Source organism: Narcine bancroftii, chromosome 4 (assembly GCF_036971445.1).
Source record: "Narcine bancroftii isolate sNarBan1 chromosome 4, sNarBan1.hap1, whole genome shotgun sequence".
In the NCBI taxonomy this organism is placed as follows: domain Eukaryota; kingdom Metazoa; phylum Chordata; class Chondrichthyes; order Torpediniformes; family Narcinidae; genus Narcine; species Narcine bancroftii.
The window spans coordinates 46,187,286-46,214,483 of NC_091472.1; the positions used below are offsets into that span (position 1 = coordinate 46,187,286).

The 27,198-nt window shown below is 43.1% G+C and overlaps 1 protein-coding gene across 1 annotated transcript; it reads left to right on the plus strand.

The window, feature by feature from the left end:
- Window positions 1-1,869: 1,869 nt before the first annotated feature.
- Window positions 1,870-26,397, plus strand: prph2a (peripherin 2a (retinal degeneration, slow)). The gene is given in 9 exon segments (XM_069930379.1): window positions 1,870-2,071; window positions 2,074-2,223; window positions 2,226-2,306; window positions 2,309-2,362; window positions 2,365-2,385; window positions 2,388-2,445; window positions 4,411-4,479; window positions 4,481-4,655; window positions 26,079-26,397. Coding segments are annotated over 9 exon segments (1,038 nt in total). The 3' UTR covers window positions 26,307-26,397.
- The last annotated feature ends 801 nt before the right edge of the window (window positions 26,398-27,198 follow it).

Below are 27,198 nucleotides of genomic sequence, written 5' to 3' on the forward strand. Positions count from 1 at the left end.
ATTCCCCTTGGGCTATACCCATCGCTCACGTCTTAATTTTCTTTCCATCTCTCATCCTCTGAGCAATTTTATTCAGGTCTCTTCTTTTAGTTGCACGGCACCATCTTCATATTAAACTGTAGACCACCCAGCTTCATTTGTTGGGTGATATGGTTAACCGTTCTCCCCTATAAAGCGCCGTTTCTTTCAAATCGGCAAAAAGGGATGTTCTTTTAAATCCACAGCCGCCGTTCTCCTTCCCTTCCAAACTTCCTGCACTCGAGGTACCACCCAAACCCAATTTTATTTTCCCTCGCACATTCATATTTGAACCTCTTCTGATCAGGGTTCTGCTCTTGCACTGCCTGAACACCTCGAAAATCTTCAAAACGCCACACAATTTGGACATTGTCCTCAATCCGGCTTGACCTGCCTGCAGACTTTATTAAAGTTACTCCACTCTAATTCTGCCGGACGGCTCCACATTTAGCGGATCAAATTCACATCCTATAACATATCCTGCAATCGATTTCCTTCTCTTGTTTGTTTCCTTCCCTCTGGTGTTCTCCAAGACCCTGGCCATTCGCATCTCTCACCTATATGTGACCAAAATGTATCCAAAACCCAGCATGAGCTTCCTCGAGAATGGTGACAACGACCAACGTGCCTGTTTGCAAGGCACTCGCAACCCTTTGAATTGCCACACTACCTGTCCGATTTCATGCAATGGGTGAGAAGATACAGTATTTGCTCCACTCTTAAGGGGGTAAAACCGGTTTCAAACCTTGCCCTAGACTTTGTTATCTGCCCTCCCCATGACACGCCATTCCTGGTTGTATGGTATTCTTTAACGTGAAGTGGACAGCTCGCAATACTGGTATCATCTTCGACCCAACTTTGGACCAGATTGCTTATCTTCACAACTCTAACCCATCATCCAAATTCTGAATCCCCCTAATCTGTGCTGTTTCATTCCTAGGTTTGATCATTCTAATATTTCTGATGGCTCAAGGTCAAGCCCAGAACCATGTTTGGATGCACTTCTTAGCTTAATTTTCGGCATTCACCCATAGTCATGCGATTATCCAGTCACAATACTTTTCCATGGAGGAGTTTTTTTAAAAATAGGTGCCTTTATATTAAATCATCCCTTTCCGTGAAATTTCTTCCATCGTTCCCGAAAGCATTTGTGCAGTTCTGGCCTCCGACGCATCTGCTGAACAAGGTCTCTCAGTTCCCAGCCCAGAATGGGTTCCCTGGCACCCCTTCCCCTTTGAAAACCCCACCTCAGTGGTCAAACCTTGGGCATTCTCCTCCTCCTCAGTCATTTGTACTTGTCTGCGCGGCAGTTTTCTCCCAATATTCGTATTGACCAACATTTAAGCTTATTAAACGGAACCTACTTTTGCATTCATTACATTTTGTGAGGAAAGGTGGGACACGACACAGTGACAGCAAATGGAAGGGAGGACGAAGTAAATGCAGTCCACTCCCCCGGAGAGAGGTGCACTCACTGAGAACTTGAGGGCAAAGCAATTACACGGTTAAAAGGCGGATTACTTTCGAATGGCTCATCTGGGGCAAGGCTTTCTCTAAATGATTAGAGATAAACCTTATTACTGGTATTAAGGTGACGTCTTAGAAGAACCATCTCCTTTGTTGAGGAAAGCAGTGGTGAGCTGCAGTCGCAGGCCGTGTCTTTTTTTTTTAACCCCCCCCCCCCACCCCCCAGACTTGATCCATTGGAGAGGACTTTTTTCTCCCCTCCCTCCTCACAGTGAAGCTCAGAATGGAGGGGCTCGAATTCCTCTCAGGCCCACGAGTTCCTGCGACCACGCGCAACTCCTCCTAATTTCCTCAAAGCCACCTTTCCCATTCGAATTTGGGAGAATGGCCATCCTGAAAATGAAGTTCACCATGCAGCGAAGGGTGAAGTTGGCCCAGGGGCTGTGGCTGCTGAACTGGTGTTGTGTGATGTTGGGAATCGTCATCTTCGCGATGGGCTTGTTCCTGAAGATCGAGCTCAGGAAACGCAGCGAGCTGATGGACAACGAGGAGAGCCACTTAGTGCCCAACTGCCTGCTCCTGGTGGGCGTCTGGCCTGCGCCGTCAACTGCTGCGGGGGAAAGTTTTGCTACGACTCCCTCGACCCGGCCAAATACGGCCGCTGGAAGTCGGTGCTGAAGTTCTACCTGGCCTCCTGCTTGGTCTTCGCTTTCTTGACCTTCGTCACCGTGCTGCTGTGCTCCTGATGAGGGTTTACCTGGAGGACACGCTGGCCAAAGGCCTGAAGAACGGCATGAAATTCTACCGAGACACCGACACTCCGGCAGGTGCTTCATGAAGAAGACCATCGACCAGCTGCAGATAGATTTCCGCTGCTGCGGAACAACGGCTTCCGAGACTGGTTGAGATCCAGTGGATCAGTAACCGATACCTGGACTTCAGCTCCAAGGAGGTGAAAGAGTAAGTAGAGCAAAGGATCCACCGGGGGCCACGGGGCTGGACCTCGCTCTCTCTTCTGGCCCTTGCCTTCTATGTGTTTTCGGCTTCATCATGAATTCGCTGCGGCATTTGGCGTTTACAGCACCCAACCCTAATCCACCGCCCCAACCCCAACCCAGCCCCAGCCCCCCACCGCCCCCCCCGCCCCCACCGCCCCCGCCCCCACCGCCCCCGCCCCCACCGCCCCCGCCCCCACCGCCCCCGCCCCCACCGCCCCGCCCCACCGCCCCCGCCCCACCGCCCCGCCCCCACCGCCCCCGCCCCCACCGCCCCCGCCCCCACCGCCCCCGCCCCCACCGCCCCCGCCCCCACCGCCCCCGCCCCCACCGCCCCCCGCCCCCACCGCCCCCGCCCCCACCGCCCCCGCCCCACCGCCCCCGCCCCCACCGCCCCCGCCCCCACCGCCCCCGCCCCCACCGCCCCCGCCCCCACCGCCCCCGCCCCCACCGCCCCCGCCCCCACCGCCCCCGCCCCCACCGCCCCCGCCCCCACCGCCCCCGCCCCCACCGCCCCCGCCCCCACCGCCCCGCCCCCACCGCCCCCGCCCCCACCGCCCCCGCCCCACCGCCCCCGCCCCACCGCCCCCGCCCCCACCGCCCCCGCCCCCACCGCCCCCGCCCCCACCGCCCCCGCCCCCACCGCCCCCGCCCCCACCGCCCCCGCCCCACCGCCCCGCCCCCACCGCCCCCGCCCCACCGCCCCCGCCCCCCACCGCCCCCGCCCCCACCGCCCCCCGCCCCCACCGCCCCCGCCCCCACCGCCCCCCCGCCCCCCCCACCGCCCCCGCCCCCACCGCCCCCGCCCCCACCGCCCCCGCCCCCACCGCCCCCGCCCCCACCGCCCCCGCCCCCACCGCCCCGCCCCCACCGCCCCCGCCCCCACCGCCCCCGCCCCCACCGCCCCCGCCCCCACCGCCCCCGCCCCCACCGCCCCCGCCCCCACCGCCCCGCCCCCACCGCCCCGCCCCCACCGCCCCCGCCCCCACCGCCCCCCCGCCCCCACCGCCCCCGCCCCCACCGCCCCCGCCCCACCCCAACCGCCCCCGCCCCCAACCGCCCCGCCCCAACCGCCCCCGCCCCAACCGCCCCCGCCCCAACCGCCCCGCCCACCGCCCCCGCCCCAACCGCCCCGCCCCAACCGCCCCCGCCCCAACCGCCCCCGCCCCAACCGCCCCGCCCCAACGCCCCGCCCCAACCGCCCCCGCCCCAACCGCCCCCGCCCCAACCGCCCCCGCCCCAACCGCCCCCCGCCCCAACCGCCCCCCGCCCCAACCGCCCCCGCCCCAACCGCCCCCGCCCCAACCGCCCCCCGCCCCAACCGCCCCCGCCCCCGCCCCAACGCCCCCGCCCCAACCCCCCCAGCCCCCGCCCCCGCCCCCGCCCCAACCCCCCAGCCCCGCCCCCGCCCCAACCCCCCCAGCCCCCGCCCCCGCCCCAACCCCCCAGCCCCCGCCCCCGCCCCAACCCCCCAGCCCCGCCCCAACCCCCCAGCCCCCGCCCCCGCCCCAACCCCCCCAGCCCCCGCCCCGCCCCAGCCCCCGAGCCCCCGCCCCAACCCCCAGCCCCCGCCCCCCCAGCCCCCGCCCCCCCAGCCCCCGCCCCCAACCCCCCCAGCCCCGCTCCCAACCCCCCAGCCCCCGCCCCCAACCCCCCCAGCCCCCGCCCCCAACCCCCCCAGCCCCCGCCCCAACCCCCCCCAGCCCCCGCCCAACCCCCCCCCAGCCCCCGCCCCAACCCCCCCAGCCCCCGCCCCAACCCCCCAGCCCCCGCCCAACCCCCGCCCCAACCCGCCCCAGCCCCAGCCCCAACCCCCCCAGCCCCAGCCTTCCCCAGCCCCAGCCCCAGCCCCAGCCCCAGCCCCAACCCTCCCCCAGGCCCAACCCCAGCCCTAACCAGCGCTCAGTTGCCTGCCTTCTCTTCCTTGCAGCCGCGTCAAGAGCAACGTGGAAGGAAGGTTCCTGGTGGACGGGGTCCCGTTCAGTTGCTGCAACCCGGCCTCCCGCGGCCTGCATCCAGCAGCAGATCACCAACAGTTCCGCTCATTACAGCTACGACTTCCAGGCCGAAGAGCTGAACCTGTGGACACGAGGTTGCAAGCAAGCGCTGCTCAACTACTACGCGAATATGATGCACTCCATGGGAGCTCTGGTCTTACTCGGTTGGCTGCTGGAGGTAAGAATACCCCCTTAAAATACATGCACAATTTTTTTTTAAAAAGCAACTGCTCTTGTCGAAGGATATTGGCATTGGGCTGGTTTGCTCTCAAACGTTTTTTTTTTGATTGGGCATCTTGAGATCTGCAGGAAATGATTTGAATCTTGAAACTGCGTCGGCGGCGGGACCCCCATTTGGGAGAGCGTGACTGCAACGCTTCCTCTCCGCGCGGATGTTTGCAGCGGGGACCGACCACCCCCGGGCAGACCTGCTCTCTGCGGGCGAGCAATTTCACGCCAACTGAAAGCGCCCCATTGGTGATATTTCAGGCTCTATCGTTTTACTCTCCAGCTGAAACAACGTTCTCCACGTATTAATGAAACAAAAATTATGGTGAGAGCATTTGCTATTTGAGAGTATGTCCAGAAAGAACCAAGTTTGTAAAAGCACCCCAAAACAAGGAGCCTATTTTACTGTTAATCAATCCAAGCAAGTGCCAAAATGCAATATTAAATAAATGTTGATCTACTATCCTTTGGCAGGGATTTTTAGGTTTAAGATTGTCATAATTGTTACATTTAGGTGGTGGAGTTCCATCTAAAAGGTAGAACTGCAGTGTAATATTTGATTTCTTTTCTAAAATGGATCTCCCAGTGGTGACCCATTTCATTTCTCCATCCCATTTCCTTGCTGACATGTCTGCCATTGATCTAATTCACTGGCAGATTGAGACCACCTGCAAATTGGAGGAACAATATCTCTTCTTCTGTCTGGGCACTCGTCAACTGGATAGAATTAACATAGACTTCTCCAGTTTCTGTTACCACCACCTCTCTCCCAACTTTTCCCCTCTGCCTTTCCTCCAGCTCTGTCTGTCTTGCTCTATCTCTCTCTTCCCAGAGACAAAATCAATTCTCACCTTTTATCACATCCAATTAACACATTTTGGCTTTTGGTCTTTCCCTTTCTCTCTCCTGACTTTATCCAGTCACCTTCCTGTCTTTTCCTGACACCTTGAAGAAGGCCTTGGGCCCAAAACATCAGCGATACATCTGTAACTTCTATGAACACTGCAACACCGGCTGAGCTCCTCCAGCATTTCTGAGTTTTTACTACAATCACAGCTTCTGCAGTCTATTGTTTCACTGTATTATTACATGGACAACAATTCAAAGGAACTCCAACAGTTATTGTATTTTGGGATGGCTAAAATTTACAAGATGAAATATAATGTCTGCTTTTTCTTTCAGTATATCCTGCAATCATGAGCCCCTGAATGGTCCAGCTTGTATTCAGTACTTTCTCTGAGTAACCTGCATCTAAATCAATGCACATAAATCTTAATCCCATCACTCCTCCACAATCCAGGGGTTGGAAAAGAGAGAAGGAAGATGTTTCCTTGAGAAAGAAAGTCTCTGTTCAACATGTTTATGAAAGTAATTGTGTGAATAATTAGATAAATTCTCCATAACTGGCATGATCCAAATAATGCATATTATTTTACATATTTCCGTTAAGTTGAGGAAACCCCTGAGGAAGATGAGGAGTTCAGGCCTTGGATTAATGATCCTTCATGAATTCAAGGTGGTGCAATTTTAAGCGGCATTTCTTGTTTGAGACAACAGTTCAAACATCATGTTTTTTTCCCCACAATTTCAAGCTTTGAAGTTTTCGCATTGTATTTTATTTTATTGTTTTCTCACATTCTACACCATTGCTCAGAGATCTTGTTCATCCTCAAGTGAAAATAAAACGATAGATAACACTAGGTTAGATGATAGCATGGATGTTCATCACAAACCAAGAGCGTGCTTGAACCATGACATATTTGTTTTTAACAAAAAAAGTACAGATAAGCAAATTAAGTATATAATTTTAATAAATTGCCTTATGATCTTTAAATGCAATGGATATTTATCATAGCCACCCTGTTACCTTGCATTAACCATAACACTTCTGTCAAGTCAGAAATTATGGGGTGAAGTGCCAGACCACAGACCAGCATAAATTGTAGATAGATACTCCTCCAGTAGAACTAAGAAAATATTACACATTTGGCAAGGCTATTATTTAGATACATACTTTGACTAAAACTCTTTCTACCCCCTCAGGGAAACAAATCAGATCCCATGGTAATAGTTTCAAGCAGAGAGAGATAAATTCTGCCTCATGACCTTGCCAAAATCTGGCCCTCAGTGAGAAAAAGAATGGGCCAAGTTATCCAACAGTAGATATGGGATCACTCTGGTTTCTGAATGAAAGGTTACAGGTCAAATGTGTGGATTCCTGACTGCAGAAATGACCACCTTCCAACTAACCACAGAATCAGTGAAGCTGATCTCTCAGTGCAATGGATCAGCGCAACAGATCTCTGGTTGAAGTGAGGCCCCGATAGTCATTACCTTGGGATCAATCTGGGATCTTGGATTGCACACCCAGTAAGCCCCTATGTAAATTGTGGGATTAAATTCAATAAACTAGATAAGACAACATTTGAAGTCCAAACATTTATTTTAATTAGTTGCAATTTATAAAAGAACTTCCATTTATGGGGTGGGGAAGCACTGTAAACTGCACAATAAACACTTGATAACAATACTTAAATAATGTTATTATATCATCCCAGTGCTTTAGATTATTTTTTTATTCAACACAACTGTTGGTAAACAGATACAGAGATTTGTCTGGTAATCCACTGTAGAAGCAGGTGAGAGTGGAGCAAGTATGAGGCCACTTCCCTCTTCAATAAAGGAGACAGCCAAAAATGGTTACCAAGGCTGTGAAATGGCATGACACACAAGGCAAGTCACATGCTTCCCCCATGCACAGAGACTGACGTGGGATCAGCCTCCAGGGCTCAGGCAGAAGTGAACTAGGGTGCCACTGATTGTCAGCAGTACACACCATGGTCATAACTAAAGAGTGAAGGGCAGGTAGCAATCAGGATGGACACCCAAGTAAACCACCTGGTCATTAAATAATTGCTGTTTGTGGGATTTTTCTTTGAGAAAATTGGCTACTGAGCTTCTAACAGACTGCAGGGTTTACACTTAATAATTAGCTATCAAATACGCACCGTTGACATTACTAAAGGCACAACATTGGCACCTCTCTCAATCTTCAGGAACCATTCCCAGGAATGGGAGGAGTGATGGAATCAGTGCAGGAAAGGGAGCCATTATGGCTATATTTGGAGAATCAACAGATAGCAGGATAAAGCCATGCAAGTAGTTGTGTAAACAAACACAAGCTTTATATTCCTGGGTTATTAATTAAAGATCTGAATTAAACATTTTCTGAAAAAAATCATTTTATGATTATATATCCATTTACTGTCACCTTCACCAAATGGTCCCTTATATAATGCTTTAATCCAATTAATATTTTTCTCTGGTAGGTTGAACCACTGTAGTACTTTAAATAAATAATTTCCATTCTACCCTGTCAATGGCTTTCTCTGCGTCAAAAGCAACTGCCACTGTTGGAGTCTTCTTTCCTTGTACTTCATGGATTAAGTTAATGAATTTAGAGATATTGTCCATTGTTTGTCTTTTCTTAATAAATCCAGTTTTGTCAAGTTTTACTATTTTTGGTACACAGACAGCCAATCTGTTTGCTCATAGTTTTGCTATTATCTGATTCCACCTGCATTGAATTCGCCCATTGTTATTGAATTAAGATCTACCGGGACCACTGCCTGAAGAGGGCGCACAAAATCAGTGAACCTGTGCGGATTCGAAAGGCCAACATGGCCTGTTTCCGCTCCGTAAATGGTTATATGGTTATGAACATCATAATGTAATGGGAGAGAATGTCATGAAGTCTTGGCAGCTTAAATTGATGGATAAATAGGAGAAGTGGGAAGACCCTGTGATATCTGTCTCTGAGGGTGATGTCAGAACATCCTTCGAGTGAGTGAACCCTTGCAACGTGTCGGGCCCTGATGGCATACCTGGCAGGATATTGAAAATCTGTGCCAACCAACTAGACAGAGTGTTCACAGACATTTTCAGTGTCTCACTGCTGCAGTCAGAGGTTCCCACCTACTTCAAAAGGGCATCAATCATCCTGGTTCCCAAGAAGAGCAGAGTGAGCTGCCTCAATGACTATCACCCAGTAGCACTAACACCTACTGTGATGAAATCCTTTCAGAGGTTGGCCATGGTCAGAATGAATATGTACCCAAGTAAAGATCTGGACCCACTGCAATTAACCTACTATCACAATCACTCCACAGTAGATGCTGTCTTACTGGCTCTCCACTCAGCTCTGGATCACCTGGACAACAGCAATACATACATCATTGACCAGCTCAGCTTTCAACATCTTCATACCCTCAGTAATAATCAACAAAGTACAAAACTTGGCCCTCTGCACCCTTTTTGCTACTGGATCCTTGACTTCCTCATCAGAAGACCACAGTCAGTACAAATTTGAAACAAGGTCTCCTCCTCACTACAATCAACACAGGCGCACCTCAAGGATACGTGCTTAGCCCACTGCTCTACTCACTCTACACCCATGACTGTGTGGCTAGACCCAATTCCCATTGCCATCTATAAATCTGCTGATGACATCATGGTTGTTGGCAGAATCACAGACGGCAATGAGGAAGTGTGCAGGAGCGAGATAGATTAGCGAGTTGAGTGGTGAACAGTAACAACATTGCACTCAACATTAGCAAAACTAAGGAGGCGATTATGGACCAGGAGGGGATATCAGGAGAACATGAATCAGTCTTCATGATCTGGATGAGGGGATTGGATGTAATATCTCCAAATTTGCAGATGACACTAAGCTAGGAGGGGTTGTGTGCACGGAAGAGGGGGTCAGGAAGCTCCAGTGTGATTTGGATAAATTGAGGGACTGGGCAGATACATGGCAAATGCACTACAATGTGGATAAATGTGAGGTTATCCACTTTGGTAATACAAACCGGAGGGCAGATTACTATTTGAATGGCAATAGATTAAGAGATGGGGAAGTGCAGAGAGACCTAGGGGTACTTGTACACCAGTCTCTGAAGGCGAGCATGCGGGTACAGCAGGCGGTTAAAAAGGCAAATGGTATGTTGGCTTTCATATCAAAAGGGTTTGAGTATAGGAACAAGGATACCTTACTGCAGCTGTACAGGGCCTTGGTGAGACCACACCTGGAGTATTGTGTGCAGTTTTGGTCACCTTATCTAAGGAAGGATGTTCTTGCAATGGAGGGAGTGCAGAGGCGATTCACCAGGCTGATACCTGGAATGGCAGGAATGACTTATGAGAAAAGATTGCACAAATTGGGATTGTACTCGCTGGAGTTTAGAAGATTGAGAGGGGATCTCATAGAGACATATAAAAATCTGGCAGGACTGGACAGAATGGATGCAGATGGGATGTTTCCAATGATGGGAAAATCCAGAACCGTGGTTTGAGGATAATAGGCAAACCATTTAGGACCGAGATGAGGAGGAATTTCTTGACCCAGAGGGTGGTGAATCTGTGGAATTCATTGCCACCGAGGGCAGTAGAGGCAGGTTCATTAAATATATTTAAGAGGGAATTAGATATATTTCTTCAGTATAAGGGTATTAAAGGTTACGGAGAGAAGGTGGGGACGGGGTACTGAACTTTAAGATCAGCCATGATCTCGTTGAATGGCGGAGCAGGCTCGAAGGGTCGAATGACCTATTCCTGCTCCTATATTCTATGTTTCTATGAGGGGTCAAGCTGTGGAAAGTGTTAATTACTTCAAATCCTTGGGTGTCAACATCTCTGAGGATCTATGCTGGGATTTCCACGTTGATGCAATCATAAGAAGGTTCACCAGTGGTTATAAATCGTGAGGAGATTTGGCATGTCACCAAAGACTCTTGCACATTTCTACATGTGACTGGTTGCATCACTGCCTGGTATGGAGGTGCCAATGCACAGGACAGGTAAAGATTACAGAGGGTTGTGAACATGGCCAGCTTCAATCTTCATTCCATTGAAGACATCTACAAGGGGTGGTGTCTCAAGAAGGCTGCCTCTATCTTCAAGAACTCTCGCCACTCATGTCATACCCTTTTCTCACTGCTACCATCAAGAAGCCTGTGGCGCAAAAACAGCTTCTTCCCCTCGACCATCAAATTTCTGAATGTACAATGAACCACAGACACTACTTCACTTTCTACTCGTTTTGCACTAATATATATATTTTTAACGTAAATTATAGCAGTATTTGCATCTGTAATGTTGCTGCAAATCAATGAATTTTGTGATATGTTCATGACAATAAATTGTGATTTTAAAACTGAAATGTTATAGGTCTGATCGGAAACGAATCTGCAAAATGCACTGAGCTAGTTTATTGCAATGTAACTTGCATCCTCTGTCAACAGGATGATAAGGACTTTGTTACCCATGAACCAGTGCATTCCCCACTAAATCTACTCCATCTTGACTTGTAAAATTATACTGTATAGTTAAACAGGAGAATCTGCAGAAGCTGTGGTGTAGTGCAATACACAAAAGTACTGGAGAATCTCAGCAGAGGAATGCAGCATCTCGAGGAAGTAAAGGATAACCAATGTTTCAGGCCTGGGCATCAAGGTATGAGCAAAAAGCAGGCAGGTGCCTGAATAAAAAAAGTGGGGGAGAAAAGGAGAGGGGAGGGAATGATGAAAGAGCAGTGGATGAAGGTAAGAGGGTAAAAAGGAAAAAAGCGGAGCTGAGGGTGGGGTAGCTCACTGACTGGAGAGGGGAGGGAAGGGGATCAGGAGCTGGAGTAATGGAGATAGAGGGATAAGGAAGAGTGAGACTTGGGGGAAGGGTTAAATGGAAACTGCAAAATTTGATGCTCATGCCATATGGTTGGAGAGCACCTGACAGAATATTGGGTGTTGATCCTCAAATTTGCAGAGCCTCGGTTTGGCAGTGCACGAGTCAGTGTGGGAATGGTGTGTGAAGTTAAAATAGATGGCCACTGGGAAGTCCCTGGTGTTACAGTGAATGGAGTGAACGTGCTCAACTAAATTATCTCCCAGCCTGCTTCTAGTCTCTCGAATGTAGAGGAGGCCACAACAGGAGGACCAGATGCAGGAGATGACCCTTTTACATTCAGAAGTGAAATGTTGCTTCACTTGGAAGGACTGCTGGGTCCCCCAATGCTGGTGAGGGAGGAGGTGTGAGCACAACTAAAGCATTTATTGAGATAGACGGGTAAGTACTGAGGGGTCTATTAGTGGGAAGGGAGGAGTGGATAAGGTTGTCTCGGAGGGAGCAATCCCAGCGGAAAGGGAAAGATGTGTCTCGTGGTGAGAATTGCAGAGGATATTATGTCAGATGCAGAGGCTGGTGGAGTGGTAGGGGAGGACAAAGGGAATCCTGTCCTTGTTGCATCTCGGGACAGAAAGGACCAGAACAGATGTGTGGAAAATAGAGGAGATGTAACAGAAATAGAGATGTGAGTAAGGGCTGAGTTGATGGCAGTATTGGGGAAGCAATTTTTTTGAAGGACGTTTCGAATATTCTAGAAGGGAAGACCTCATCCTGGGAACAGATGCGACGGAGGCAGAAAAATTGAGAGAGAAATAGAATCCTTACAGGGGACAGTGTGTGATGAGATGTAGTCAAGGCAACTGCAGTTGGTAATTTAGCAGAAAGTATCTGTAGAGAGTTTGCCTCTCGAGATGGAGCAGAGATTGAGAAAGGGGAGAGCATTGCTAGAGGTGGACCAAGTGAATTTGAAGTCGGGGAGCCCCCTCCACCCCAAAGACACAACAAAAAACAGGATTCCCCTTGTCCCCACCAGCCACCCCAACATATTATCCTCTGCAATTTCTGCTACTTACAACATGATCCCACTACCATACACATCTTCCCCTACTTCAGCTCTCTGCTTTCTGCAGAGCTGCTCCTTCTAGGACTCCCTCTTCCACTCATGTCTTCCCATTAATCACCCCCTTGATACATACCCTATAATCGCCAGAAATATTACATTGCTGTCCACACCTCCTCTCTTGCTATCATTAGGGGCCCCAAACTGTTCTTCCAAGTGAAGCAGTAGGTCATCTTCTGTATCTGGTGCTCCTGTTGTGGCCTTCTCTACATTGCAGACTGGGTAAACATGTTGCTGAGCACCTTAACTCTGTCTGTTGCAATAACAGGGACCACTCAGTGGCCAACCATTTTAATTTCACAAACCATTTCCACATAATATATATATATGTATATGTGTGTGTGTATATATATATATATGTGTGTGTGTGTGTGTGTGTGTGTATATATATATATGTATATATAATATATGTATATATATATGTGTGTGTATATATATATATGTATATATATGTGTATATATATATATGTGTGTGTGTGTGTATATATATATATATATATGTATATATGTGTGTGTATATATATATATGTATATATATATATATGTGTGTGTGTGTATATATATATATATATATATATATATGTGTGTATATATGTAAATGTGTATATATATATATATATATATATATATATGTATATGTGTAGAACGCTTCCACCAGCGTTGTCTCCGCTCCATCCTCAACATCCATTGGAGCGCTTTCATCCCTAACGTCGAAGTACTCGAGATGGCAGAGGTCGACAGCATCGAGTCCACGCTGCTGAAGATCCAGCTGCGCTGGATGGGTCACATCTCCAGAATGGAGGACCATCGCCTTCCTAAGATCGTGTTATATGGCGAGCTCTCCACTGGCCACTGTGACAGAGGTGCACCAAAGAAAAGGTACAAGGACTGCCTAAAGAAATCTCTTGGTGCCTGCCACATTGACCACCGCCAGTGGGCTGATATCGCCTCAAACCGTGCATCTTGGCGCCTCACAGTTTGGCGGGCAGCAACCTCCTTTGAAGAAGAGCGCAGAGCCCACCTCACTGACAAAAGGCAAAGGAGGAAAAACCCAACACCCAACCCCAACCAACCAATTTTCCCCTGCAGCCGCTGCAACCGTGTCTGCCTGTCCCGCATCGGACTTGTCAGCCACAAACGAGCCTGCAGCTGACGTGGACTTTTACCCCCTCCATAAATCTTCGTCCGCGAAGCCAAGCCAAAGAGAGATATATATATTTATATATAATATATGTCTGTCCATGGCCTCATACATTGCCAAATGGAGGCTTCCCACAAACTGGAGGAACAACATCTAATATTTCGTCTGGGCACTCTCCAACTAGACAGCATTAACATCGACCTCCAGTTTCTGCTAACCCACTTCCCCCTCTATCTTCTTTATTCCAGCTCCACTTCCTTTCCCCTTATCGGCTCACTTTTTTCTACTATCCTTCCACCTATGGCCTCTTACCTGTTAGGCTGTGCTCTTCCCCCACCCCTTCCTCCCTCCACTTTTTCTTCAGGCACCTGTCTGCTATTTTCTCACACCTTGATGAAGGACTCAGGCCCAAAATGTTGGTTAACCTTTACATCCTATACATGCTGCGTGACCTGCTTAGATTCTCCAGCACTTTTGAGTATTGATATGCATTATCTGTTGCCTCATTGTCATTGGATCTAAACAGTAGATCTCCCTTCCCAGAAGAATGAACACTGCCATTAAAAGCAGTAGCTCACCAACATCTTTTCAAAGGCAATTAGTGATGGGCAATAAACACTTTTTTTTTCCAAAAGGGTCAATAGCCTGAAAAAAAAGGAACAAAAACAAATTCTGTAACTTATCTCTTATGACCTGATTGAATTTAGGAAGGTTACTTATTTTTAAATGATAACAGAATCATCCTTCAGGACCTGATTGTCAATTTGACATTTCTATTTATGTCGTGGATTATTCAGGAAGGCAGATGGACATCAATACACTTTGGTTACAATTTCCTGGAAGTCTCATGTCTCACAGTGGTTCCACTTTGAAAAATTTGATGCAGTTCATTGACACGTTACAACATAGGATTTCAGATTTAGATCCAAACCTTAGCTAAGATTTGGACAATAAATTACAACAGCAAATAGAAAAGACGTGTCAGAAGGGCAATGTTATGGTAGTCATGGGAGAATTTAACATGCAAGTAGAATGGGAATACCAGGTGGGGACTGAGTCTCAAGAGAGAGAATTTGTAGAATGCCCATGAGGAGGCTTGATGATGAGCCCACTGGGGATCAGCACTACTGGATTGGGTGTTGTGTAATGCACCAGAGGTGATTAAAGAGCTTAGAGTAAAGGAACTATTAGGGGGCAATGATCACAATATGATAGCATTCAATTGGAGATTTAACAAGGGGAAACTAAAGTCATAAGTTGCTATTTCAGTGGAGTAAAGGGATTTGCAGTGGCATGAGAGAGGAACAGACCAAAGTAGATTGGAAAGGGCACTAGTTGGGAAAATGGCTGAGTAGAAATGCACAGAGTGTCTACAAGAAATGAGGAAGGTGCAGGATAAATACATATCAAAAAAGAGGAAATATTCAAATGTAAAAAATATTACAACTGTGGCTGATAAGGGAAGTTAAAGCCAACACAAAAGCAAAAGAGAGGGCATACAAGGAAGCAAACATTAGTGGGAGGAGAGAGGATTTGGAAGGTTTTAAAAACTTGCAGAAGATAACTAAAAAATTCCTGAGGGAAAAGTATGAAAGCAGGCCAGCATATAATAATAGAGGATACAAAACGGTTCTTCAAGTCTATAACGAATAAAATAGAGGTGAGAGTAGATATAGGACCACTAGAAAATGATGCTGGAGAAAAAATAATGGGAGACAGGAAGAGGCAGAGCAACTAAATGGGTATATGCCATCAGTCTTCACTGTGGAAGTCATTGGCAGTAGCAGTGAGCCAGACTTTGAAGAATACCAGAATGTGTGCAGTTACTATTTCAATGGAAAAGGTGCTTAGAAAGCTGAATGGTTTCATCATGGATAAGTCTCCCAGAAAGATGGATTGCACCCTTGGGTTCTGAAATAAGTCATGGTAGAGATTGTGGAGGCATTGGTAATTATCTTTCAGGAATCAATAGATACTGGTATGGTCGCAAAGGACTGGAAAATCACAAATGTCATCCCACTGTTCAAGAAGAAATGGAGGAAGCAGAAAGAAAACTATAGACATGTTAGCCTGATGTCAATGGTTGAGAAGATGTTGGAGTTGATTGTCAAGGATGAGGTCATGGAGTACTGGGAAGCACTTAACAAAGCCAGCATAGTTTCCTTAAGGGAAAATCTTGCTTGATGAATCTATTGGAGTTCTTTGAAGAAGTGAGAAATAGGCTAGATAAAGGAGATGCAATTGATGTTGAGTATTTAGATTATCAGGTATTTGGCAAGGCACCACACATGACGCTACTTAACAGGATAAGAGCCCAAGGTGTTTCAGGAAACATACAAGCGTTGGATGATTGGCAGGAAGCAGAGTGTCAGAGTAAAGGGGTCCTATCTGGTTGGCTGCCAATTGCTAGTGGTGTTCCACAGCTGTCAGTATTCAAACCATTTCTTTTTTATGTTGTATTTAGATTATAGAATGAATGGCTTTGTGGCCACGTTTGCAAATGGTATGAAGGTAGGTGGAGGAGCTGGTAGTGTTGAGGAAACAGGTAAGATGCAGAAGGATTTTAAACAGATTAGGAGAATAGGCAGAGAGGTGGGAAATGAAATACAATGTTGGAAAGTGTATGGTTGTGCATTTCAATGGAAAAAAATCAAGCAGGCAGACTATTTTCTAAATGAGGAGAAAACTGAAACTACCCAGATGTAAAGGAACCTTCATCCAGGAAAGCCTGAAGGTAAACTTGCAGGTTGAGTTGGTGGTGAAGAAAGCAAATGCAATGCTGGCATTCATTTCAAGAGGAATAGAAGAGCAGAGATATGATGGTGAGATTTTATAAGGCACAGGTGAGACCTCAGTTGGAGTATTGTGAGTAGTTTTGGACTCTTTATTTAAGAAAGGATGTGTTGCCATCGGATAGGATTCAGAGGAGGTTCAGAAGGATGAAAGAATTCTCATAGGAGAATGGCCTGTACTTGTTGGAATTTAAGGGAAGGAGAGAAATGTTATTGAAACATTTTGAATGTTGAAAGGCATGGACAATGTAGATGTGGATAGGTTGTTTCCCATGGTGGGAGAGTCTAGGACTAGAGAGCACAACTTCAGGATGGAAGGTTGTCTCTTATAACAGGGATGCGGAGGAATTTTTTAAATTCAGATCGTGGCTAATTTGTCAAAATTGTTGATCCAGGTGGTTGTGGAGGCCAAGTCATTGGGTGTATTTGAGATTGATGTGTTCTTCATTAGACAGGGCATGGAGAGAAGGATGAGTGGGAAAATGAATCAAATCATGATTAAATGGTGAGGTAGATTGATGGGCTGAATAGCCTTTTGCTTATGTCTTATGGTCTTGATTCATAAACTAGGCCTAAGAACCAGAGTATGTCGAGGTCCAGAAAGATTCACCCAAATGAACTATTCATCTACTAATATGGTGTTTTATTGCAGTTTCCACATTGGCCTTTTTAAGACGAGGGGAATGTGGACCTCAGGCTAGCAAATTGACTAATATAATTGAATGTGGACATATACTGAGTAGACAATTGAAATTGGCTGAAAATAAGGCATTTCTGCCTGCTTTGTAATTCATGAGTTTTCATTGTTCCAATAAAAGAAGTAACTCAAAATGAACATATGTCTTTATCACCATGGATTATGTAAAGATCAGATTAAAAATGCAATGAATAGAAAAACCGATGGTCAACAGCAAAAGCCTCAAATTTAGTTGATTGATGAAAAAAATCTTTTGTCAGATAATTCCACAAATAGAGAAAACCATTAAACTTAAAATCTGAAATTTCCAACAGAAGAGACCATTTTGCCCATTATGTCCATGCTGACACAGCCATTTAGACAAACTGTTACATCTTTCAATTTCACAGGCCATAATGATCAAGAGCACATTCAGATGCTTTAAAAATGAGTAACCATTTCTGTCCCCACCACCCTTTCATATTGTTAATTCTCTATCACCACTGCCATTTAAACACTTTCTAAACCTTCCCAACCTCTACTCTCACAAAATAAATTGGGTGAATTAGAAAGATCGACCTAGGTCTCATGAATTTTTTTTTTTTTTTTACAAAACTTAGAAAAAAAACCATAGCATACAGTATAGAAATAATTAAAAAAAAGATTTTACATTAACACCCACCCCACCCTCCCACCCCTTCAGCCAACTCCCTTAAGGGGAGCAAAAAAAAAGATTATATATATATATAAAAATAAAATATTATAAATGTTAATAACATTTCAAAGTATATCTAAATGCATATATTTCAAATACGGAGACCACTTACTAACAAAAGAAGAATAATTATCATGTAAATTATAAGTAATTTTTTCCATAACAAATCATACTTTCAATTCATTGTGCCAACGTGATATATTATTCTCAGTATCATCTTTCCAAGAACTAGCAACACATTTATATGCTACTGATAACACCAAACATACAAAAGCAATTTGAATTTTGTCCAATCCCATTCCCCTTAACGAATACAAATTTCCCAACATAAAAATCATTGGATCTAACAGTAATATAAAATTATATAATTTTTCCAAAACTAATTCATTGCCAAAATGATTGAACTTTAACACAAGTCCAAACGGCATGTAGAAAAGTTCCAATACATGAGCCACATCTAAAACAAGAATCCAAATTACTAAACCCTTTTTTTTTTAGCTTTCCCGGGGTCAAATATAATTGATGTAAAAAATTATATTTAACCATTCCATATCTTACATTAGTCAATTTAATTACATTGTCCTGACACATATTCACCCAATCATCATCGGGAAAAATAAATACTAAATCACTCTCCCATTTAAGTTTATATTTCTCCCAATCTGACTTATCAATACTATCTTGTAACAAATTATACATAACTGAAATATAACCCTTTTTTGGTATAGAGGAAATCAAAGATTCAAATCTCAATAAAGTAGGTAAAATCATCTTTCTACCATAATGATCTTTTATCAAAGGTCTAAGTTGATAATACGCAAACAAAGAATTTACAGGTATATCAATTTTTTCTCTCAATTGATTAAAAGAAAGAAATTGCCCCTCTACAAAACAATCTTGTATTGTCTTTATACCTTTAGAATCTCACATCTTTAAATGATTATTAAATATTGAAAAAGGAATAAGATGATTATTATACAATTGATAATTTGAGTTAAAATTGATCATTTATCTTTTGACCCTAACACCCTGTTTTTTTTAATCCAAATCTTTAACAAATGTTTCAATATTGGCATATATTGGTGTAACAAAATCAAATTTCAACGAAATATAAATTCATGTATCTCAACACACCATCTCCACTTTAGCCCAGCTAGGAGGCTGATCAAAATCCATCTATCTACTAACAAACTTCAACTGGGTCGCTTCATAATAATTATGAAAATGTGGTAATTGTAGTCTGCCCAATGCATACTTCCATGTAAGTCTATGCAACGCCACTCGAGCTAATTTACCTTTCCATAAAAACTCTCACACTGCTTTATTCAAATCTTGAAAAAAGCCCTTAGAAAGTAAACAAGGTATTGACTGAAATAAATATTGAATTTGAGGAAAAATATTCATTTTAATACAATTAACACAACCAATCAAAGTTAATGGAAGATCTTTCCACTTAATCAAATCTGCTTTAATCCGTCTTAATATAGGTACATAATTTAATTGATATAATGATTGATAATTAGTATCCATAAACACACCTAAATGTTTAATTTTATTTGTCCACCTTAATTTTGTAATAGTTTTAAATTCAGAATAATCTCCCACTCCAACTGGTAAAATTTCACTGTTATCCCAATTAACTTTATATCCCGATAATTCTCCAAATTTCAACAAACACTCTTGCAATTGTTTCAATGACCGTTCTGGTTCCGTTAAGTATACCAACACATCGTTCGCAAATAAGTTAATTTTATATTCTTCATTCTTAACCCTCATCCCTCTAATTTATTCATTTTGTCTAATAGCCTGAGCTAACGGTTCAATAACCAATGCAAATAAGGCTGGTGACAATTGGCAGCCCTGTCGAGTTGAACGAGTCAGTTTAAATGGTGAAGAAATCTGTCCATTTGTAACCACCCTAGCAATCGGGTTCATATATAAAGCCTTAACCCAACCAATAAGAAAGGGCCAAATTTAAAATTCTCTAACACTTTGAATAAAAAAATCCCACTCAACCCTATCAAAAGCTTTTTCTGCATCTAATGCAACCACCATAGGATGGTTAGGTTGCTTTCGATATGCATTGACCAAAGTAATTAATCAAAATATATTGTCTGATGCATTTCTATTCTTAATAAAACCTGTTTGATCAATATGTACCAATTTGGGTAAATATTTAGCAAGTCTATTAGCTAATACTTTTGCTATCATTTTATAATCTACATTTAATAAAGAAATAGGTCAATATGAAGACACTTTTAATGGATCTCTTTTTTTTGGAATGACAGTTATTAAAGCACGAACATGATTTTGGTAACTTCTGATCTTCAGTAACTTGATTCAACACTTCTCCAAATACATTAGAAAAATTATCATAGAAAAGTTTATAAAATTCCACAGGGGAATCCATCATCCCCTGGGGACTTTCCATTAGGCATTTCCTGAATAGCTTCCTTAATTTCAAAATCCGTAAATGGAGATTCCAATTTCTGAACATCATTTCCATCTAATAACGGTAACTTTAATTTAGATAAGTAAGAGTCAATAGAACCATTATCCTATTTCCCCTCAGAAGTATATAATTACAAATAAAATGAATAAAACTGGTCATTAATTTCCTGAGGTTTATAAGTAACTTTTGAATTCTTCTTAACAGCATTAATAGTCCGTGATGTCTGTTCAGCTTTCAATTGCCTTATGAGCTCTTTTCCCAAACTCATAATAACGTTATTTAGATTGATTAATTAAGCACTCAAACTGATAAGTTTGTAAAGTATTATAACGTAATTTCAACCTCGCTAATGCAACTTTTAAAAAATCTTCTGTTACACCTTTCTGAAAATCTTTCTCTAACTCAGCAATCTTATTTTCTAACTCTAAACTTTCTGCCATATATTATTTCTTAATTTTCATAGAATAACTAATAATCTTCCCCCTCAAATAAGCTTTTAAAGCATCCAATATTACAAAATGACTATCCACAGAATTAACATTCTCAGTCAAAAATAAAGAAATATGCTCTTTAACAAAAGTAACAAACTCTGGTTTATTCAACAACATTGCGTTAAACCTCCATCTAAATGACGGACATACTACCTCCAAACTTTCACAAGAAAAAAGTAATAATGAATGATCTGATATAACTCTACTTTTATATTCAGCTCGTAATACTCTACCTTATAAATGTGGTGGTACCAAAAATAAATCAATTCTAGAAAACGAATCATGTCATGAAGAATTTTAAAAAAATCTTTCTCTGTAGATTAACTTTTCTCCAAATATCCACCAAATTTAAATCTTTCATTAACTCATTCATTTGTGTTCCCATCTTTGATTTCCTTATACTTTTTGGATTTCTGTCCAATAAATAGTCCAGACACAATTAAAATCACCACCAACTAAGTCATTTTCATTAGCTTGAGTTAACAGTAAAAAGCTTCTGAAATAAACCGCTCATCATCTATATTAGGGGCATAAAGTTTCAGCAAAGTCCAAGATTCAGCAAATATTTTGCAGTTCACTCTTAATACTCTGTGAGGATACCCCTCTGAAGATTCCAGTTCAAATGGTAAGTTTTTATGAATCAAAATCGCTACTCCTCTTGCCTTAGAATTTAAAAACATGACCAACCCAATCTCTTTTCAATTTCAAATGTTCTTTTTCAGTCAAGTGTGTTTCTTTAAAAAAAAGCAATATCAATTTTCATTTTTTTTATATAAGCCAATATTCTCTTTCTCCTAATTAGGTTATTTAATCCCTGAACATTACTAATATATTTACACACTATAAAATAATGCTCCCCTCTATAATTCTTCAAAAAAATAACAGAAGAACAAAAAAAAACACCCAAAGGTAGTAATACCCTAAAAATCTGGGTGTGGTAAACCCACTAGCGGCAGATGACTGTCAAAGTTTTCAGTGTCATCCACCCCACCCCCCCAGCCAGATACATATTTATTATTTAATTAAACACAATAAAATATAGTCCATATATTCAGCCCAATGATTCCATGCCCAATGACTACTCTGGATCTTCAACATCAAGAAGACTTTGTGTCAACTCTTCTTTCTTTCCATGCCCATGTCCATTTACCCTCCTCTTAGAAGACAACGGAGGAGAACGTCCATTTCTTTGCAGTTCCAGCAAAGAATTAGCAAAAACCAAAGCATCATGATCATTCTCAAAGAATTGAGATTGAACGTTTCCATTAAAAACCTTAAAATGCAGGATAACGAAAAGCAAACTTATAGCCTTTTTGCCACAAAACATCTTTGGCCGTATTAAATTTTCGTCATCTTCTAATAACCTCTTGGCTCAAATCGGCATAAACAAACATTCTGTTATTTTGAACCATTAATGGAGACTGATTCTGCCGTGCTTTCTGTACTGCCATACGTAAAATAATTTCTCCATCTTGGTGTTTGTCCTGGAAGTGGTTTTCTTCTTAGAGCTCTATGAGCCCTATCCAATTCCAAACCTTCAGGAAAAAACTCTTTACCCAGCACCTCTGGGATCCAATGCTTAAAAATTTTTATAGGATCAAAACCTTCAATATCCTCTGGAAGACCAACTATTTTCACATTATTCCTCGGCTTTGATTTACCAATAATCAATCTTCTTCAATAAATCTCTTTTTTTGAATCCCCCCAATCTACAAAAGAACCTTCCACTTTTTCCATTTTTTCTCTATTACGTTCCACCTGATTTTGACACTCAGAAAAGGCTGTTTCAATTTTCTTAAAATTATCTTGTGCAGTATCAACTGATTTTATACATCTATTAATATCACTCTTTAACTAGTCATTTCCTGTTTCATAGTTGACATTTCATCACACAGTGTATTCATTTTTATTTTCATCTCCATAAATCCTTGATTCATCTGTGTTGATATTTATTTTGACATATTGTGCATTTGACAAGCAATCCCTTCCAAAATAGTAAACACTGAATCCACTTTTTGAGGTTTGCCTCCTTTAAATACAGGCTCATCCTTCTGGACAAATTCCAATAAGCTAAGTTCCTCTTCTTCCTCAGTCATTGTAGATCCTCTAGCTGAACAACTGCAGGTCTGGACACCCGACGCTGGCACCCTGACCTCTTCGGGCTGTCGGCGTTTGGGCTTTATCCAGCAATTCTCAGACCTGGGATGCCCCACACATGCCAGGCAAAGCCACCGGGCATGCAGGAGTGTCCTCCGGCGCTACACTGTGCACCCCTGGACCACCCAGCAAGGTCACAGGTTCACGGGTCCCCTTGTTGGCCATGCCGCCCGCATGCACGGATTCACGTGAATGCGGGTCGGCAACGGCCGAGCTCACCAAAGTGTCGGCGCCATCGTGCGGAGGCAGGATCGGCGGCGAGGTCAAACTCAAATAGGCTGGAGTCCTCTGAGGCTTGGAGACTCCCAACGATGATTCCATGGATTCAGCTATGCAGGTAGGCCTCAATTCTTCCGCACTTTTGTATGGTAATTGTTTTCTGAAGTTGAGGTTTAAACTTTTTCACGTTAAATGCCATCATAAATCACTGTTATTTAAACAACTGTAAATATTATTTTTAACCACTTTTATGCTTTTTTAAAACCGGGTATTTAGTAATCCAGCTGGGGAAAGGTGGAATACACGTCTTTCTTCTATGCCATCATGCCACATACCCCGTCTCCTGAATTTTCTATACTTTGATTAAACCTCACCTCCAGTTCCTATTCTGACCACCTTTTTATCATAAAGAAACTGCCTAACCAGACACTCTTCATAAATTATCTTCTTCTCAAGACAAAATCCTTATTAATTTCTTCTGAACTCTCTCTAGTACTACATCCTTCCTCTAAAGTGGTAACATGAATTCTGAGCATTTTTTTCAGGTGTGGCCTGTATAATTATCACATGATCTCATTGCTTTTAAGTTTTTTAACATAGCACATAACCATGCCATCTTCCTGCTATCTCCATCCATCTATAGACATGCAGAAGTTGCCACCATTTCTCTGTACTTCATAATTTATTGTTTATCTTTCCCAAAGAGCCACCTGATGCTTTTCTAGATTCCTTTCTGACTATCTGATCACTTCGTTGATATTTTCCAGCAATCTACTATCTTCCTTTACAATCAACAGTGTTGACACCACCACATTTCCTTCTAGAAGGCTGCAATCCCATCACTGAGAAAGTCGCAAAGGCAGTTATTTTGTACACAAAGATTGATTTGGGCATGTGAGAAAGTGGAAAAGTTTTGGGAAGATCTAAATCAGGTATTAAATAAAATCACAAAAAGCAACATACCAAAGAATCCAGAGATCTTTCTTCTAAGTAATATAAGAAGTAAAGAATTAGGCCACAAACTGGATGAAGCACAAAAAAGATTTATTATGATAGCCTTAGCTGTAGCAAAAAAATGTATAATGTCAACTTGGAAATCAGAAGAGAGCCTGAGAATACAGCAATGGTACATGGAAATGAATAAATGTATTCTATTGGAAAAAATAACATATAATTTAAAAAATAAAGTCACATTATTCAAACAAATTTGGGAACTGTACATGGAACACAACAGAGAGGGCCTACCGCGGACCTCCACCTCCTAAAATGATAGAATGAGAAGACAAAATGAACTAACCCAGTGTGTAAAAGTAGATGACACAATTTTCTTGTTTATTTTCATTGTGTGATGACATTGTTTAATGGGTTTATTGTATTGTATATGTTGAACATTTAGTGGGTAGGGAGGGGGTGGGGAGGGAAGGGAGGGGGGGAAAAGGGGAGAAAATGACACTGTGTATATTCAAGAGGGAAATGTTTGTGAGTATTTTGGTTAATATGGTTCATAGTGTGAAAAATAAAAACATTATAAAAGAATGAACATTTCCAGCTTCAGCTAAATCAGAGAAGAATCAAAAGCTTGGGGACTCGCATATCTGTTGCTGTGATCTAAAAATATATTCACTATACCCACAAATAGTATTTGCATGTCTGATGTTATCACCCAGTTAAAGACCAAAAATTTAGAACAAACGTTTAAAGATCCAGGTGAGAGTTTCGTCATATTGGTATAAATCTACCAAACAAGCAAATCAATCAATCATACCAGTGTCCAGATTACCGAGAGGCTTGAATTGTTCAATTAACCAACAGCCAGCATGTCAGGCTTATTGAAACCAATAAAACTGTCGAACAGAGTTTATCCAAGGAATGTAGACCCTCGAGGGTGGTAAATCTCAATCCCAGAGGGTGGCAGAAGCTGGATTATTGGAGATATTAAAAGGGATATTTTGAAAGCTTGTCACTGAATTGAGGACTTGTGGGAACTGGCAGTTGTGGCCCAGAACAAATCATATTTGATGGTAGAGCAGTCTTGAGCATCCAGGAACCCTATACCTGCTTCCATGTTCTTTTGATTTGCCATTATTTAACCAAAAATTAGGCAAATTAATTAAAAAGTAAAAGTGGGCTAGCAGCATAGACAACCTGCTTCACCTTCTTGGCTGATCTGATCTTGGCCTCAACAACTGTTTTCCATAACCTTTAACAGCCCGACAGTTCAATGATTCATCCATTCAATGCCTCAATCTCTGAAGCTTTTTAAAGAGGAGGATCTCAAAAATTCACAATCAACATCTCATGCTGTAGTGGCCATCATTTATTTTGATTTATTTTGAAGGACTGCCTAAAGAAATCTCTTGGTGCCTGCCACATTGACCACCGCCAGTGGGCTGATAACGCCTCAAACCGTGCATCTTGGCGCCTCACAGTTCGGCGGGCAGCAACCTCCTTTGAAGAAGACCGCAGAGCCCACCTCACTGACAAAAGACAAAGGAGGAAAAACCCAACACCCAACCCCAACCAACCAATTTTCCCCTGCAGCCGCTGCAACCGTGTCTGGCTGTCCCGCATCGGACTTGTCAGCCACAAATGAGCCTGCAGCTGACGTGGACATTACCTCTCCATAAATCTTCGTCCGCGAAGCCAAGCCAAAGAAAAGAAAGAAGATATCACGAAGTTCAGGATTACCTGCAATGTCACCCTAAAAAATTTGTCAGCAATTACCATCTCCAGCTAGTTCAGAATATTTCAATAAGATCACCACATGATTGTGTGATTTGATTAATTTTAAAGTATCAATATTCATTTTACAATAATCATAATTTTGAGACCGCAGTTTTTTCATACACTTGAACAATGTCTTGATATTGTGTCAGCACAAATGGTTTAAGTGTATTTCTAGGTGAACATGTTCTATTTTATTTTACTCTAGGTGACTGCAATGGTTGGAATGCAGTATTTACACACATCCCTGGAGAGCATTGCAAACCCAGAAGATCCTGATTGTGAAAGTGAGGGCTGGTTAATGGAGAAAGGTTTGAAGGAAACAATTAAGTCTATGCTTGAAAGCATTAAGGAGCTAGGTAAGTTTAATCAGGTAGCTACTACAGCTGAAGAAGAGAAAAGGGAAGAGGGTGCTACTGTCGCCACAGTCAGCTGAAGGAATGGCAAAACAAAAATAACGAATGAATAAAATTGAATAAATATTTTAAACGAAATCATAGTTCCCTTCGTGGTGTAAAATACAAGTATAACATGATTCTTCTGTACTTTGCATTCAAGCACAAGACTTTAAATGTTAAATTATGTTAAACTATTTTGACAATTGTGGCACAATTGACGTCTTCAATCCTTTATGCTGTATAAAAATTTTAATTGCAACCAGTGTATTGCATCTGAAACTGGAAATTAGGATCTGATAAAGGTATGTTTAAAATATTCCAGCCATGCTTAATGTTGCTCAAATGCTATGTGAAACTATATAGTATGTACAGGTATGTTGCTACAAAATAGGGTTCAGCATTAAAAGCATATTTGAAGAAAAAAAGAACATTTACTTATTAAATGATTTCCAATTTAGGCCATTTCACCAGCCAGATCTGAGAAAAGACCAAAATCAAGGATTATCAGTGGGATGCTGTGTGTTTAAAGCTGACATTTAGGCAAAATAAAATGCACGATAACCCTGTTTTCACTTATTCAGTAGGTGAGGCCAGTTAATGTGAAACAAAATATGGAGAAGACTAATTTGTGTTTTTGTACCGGAATTACACATACCTGTATTGACATTAAATTAAAACTAAACTATGGTAAAGTTTGCTAATTAAATGCATGATTTTTAATAGCTTTGGTGCTGCTGCCAAAATTTGGGTTGTATTTACATCAGAGCCTAAATGTAGTTAAATTCTTTACAAGAGATATCTGAAATATTTCCACATTGTATTTCAATTCAGACAGCACATCTCTATGTTGAGAAAATGACATTTAGAATGTCTTCAAAAGGAAATCTCAAAGCAAACACTTCCACAATATCATAAATATTTGTGTTAGCA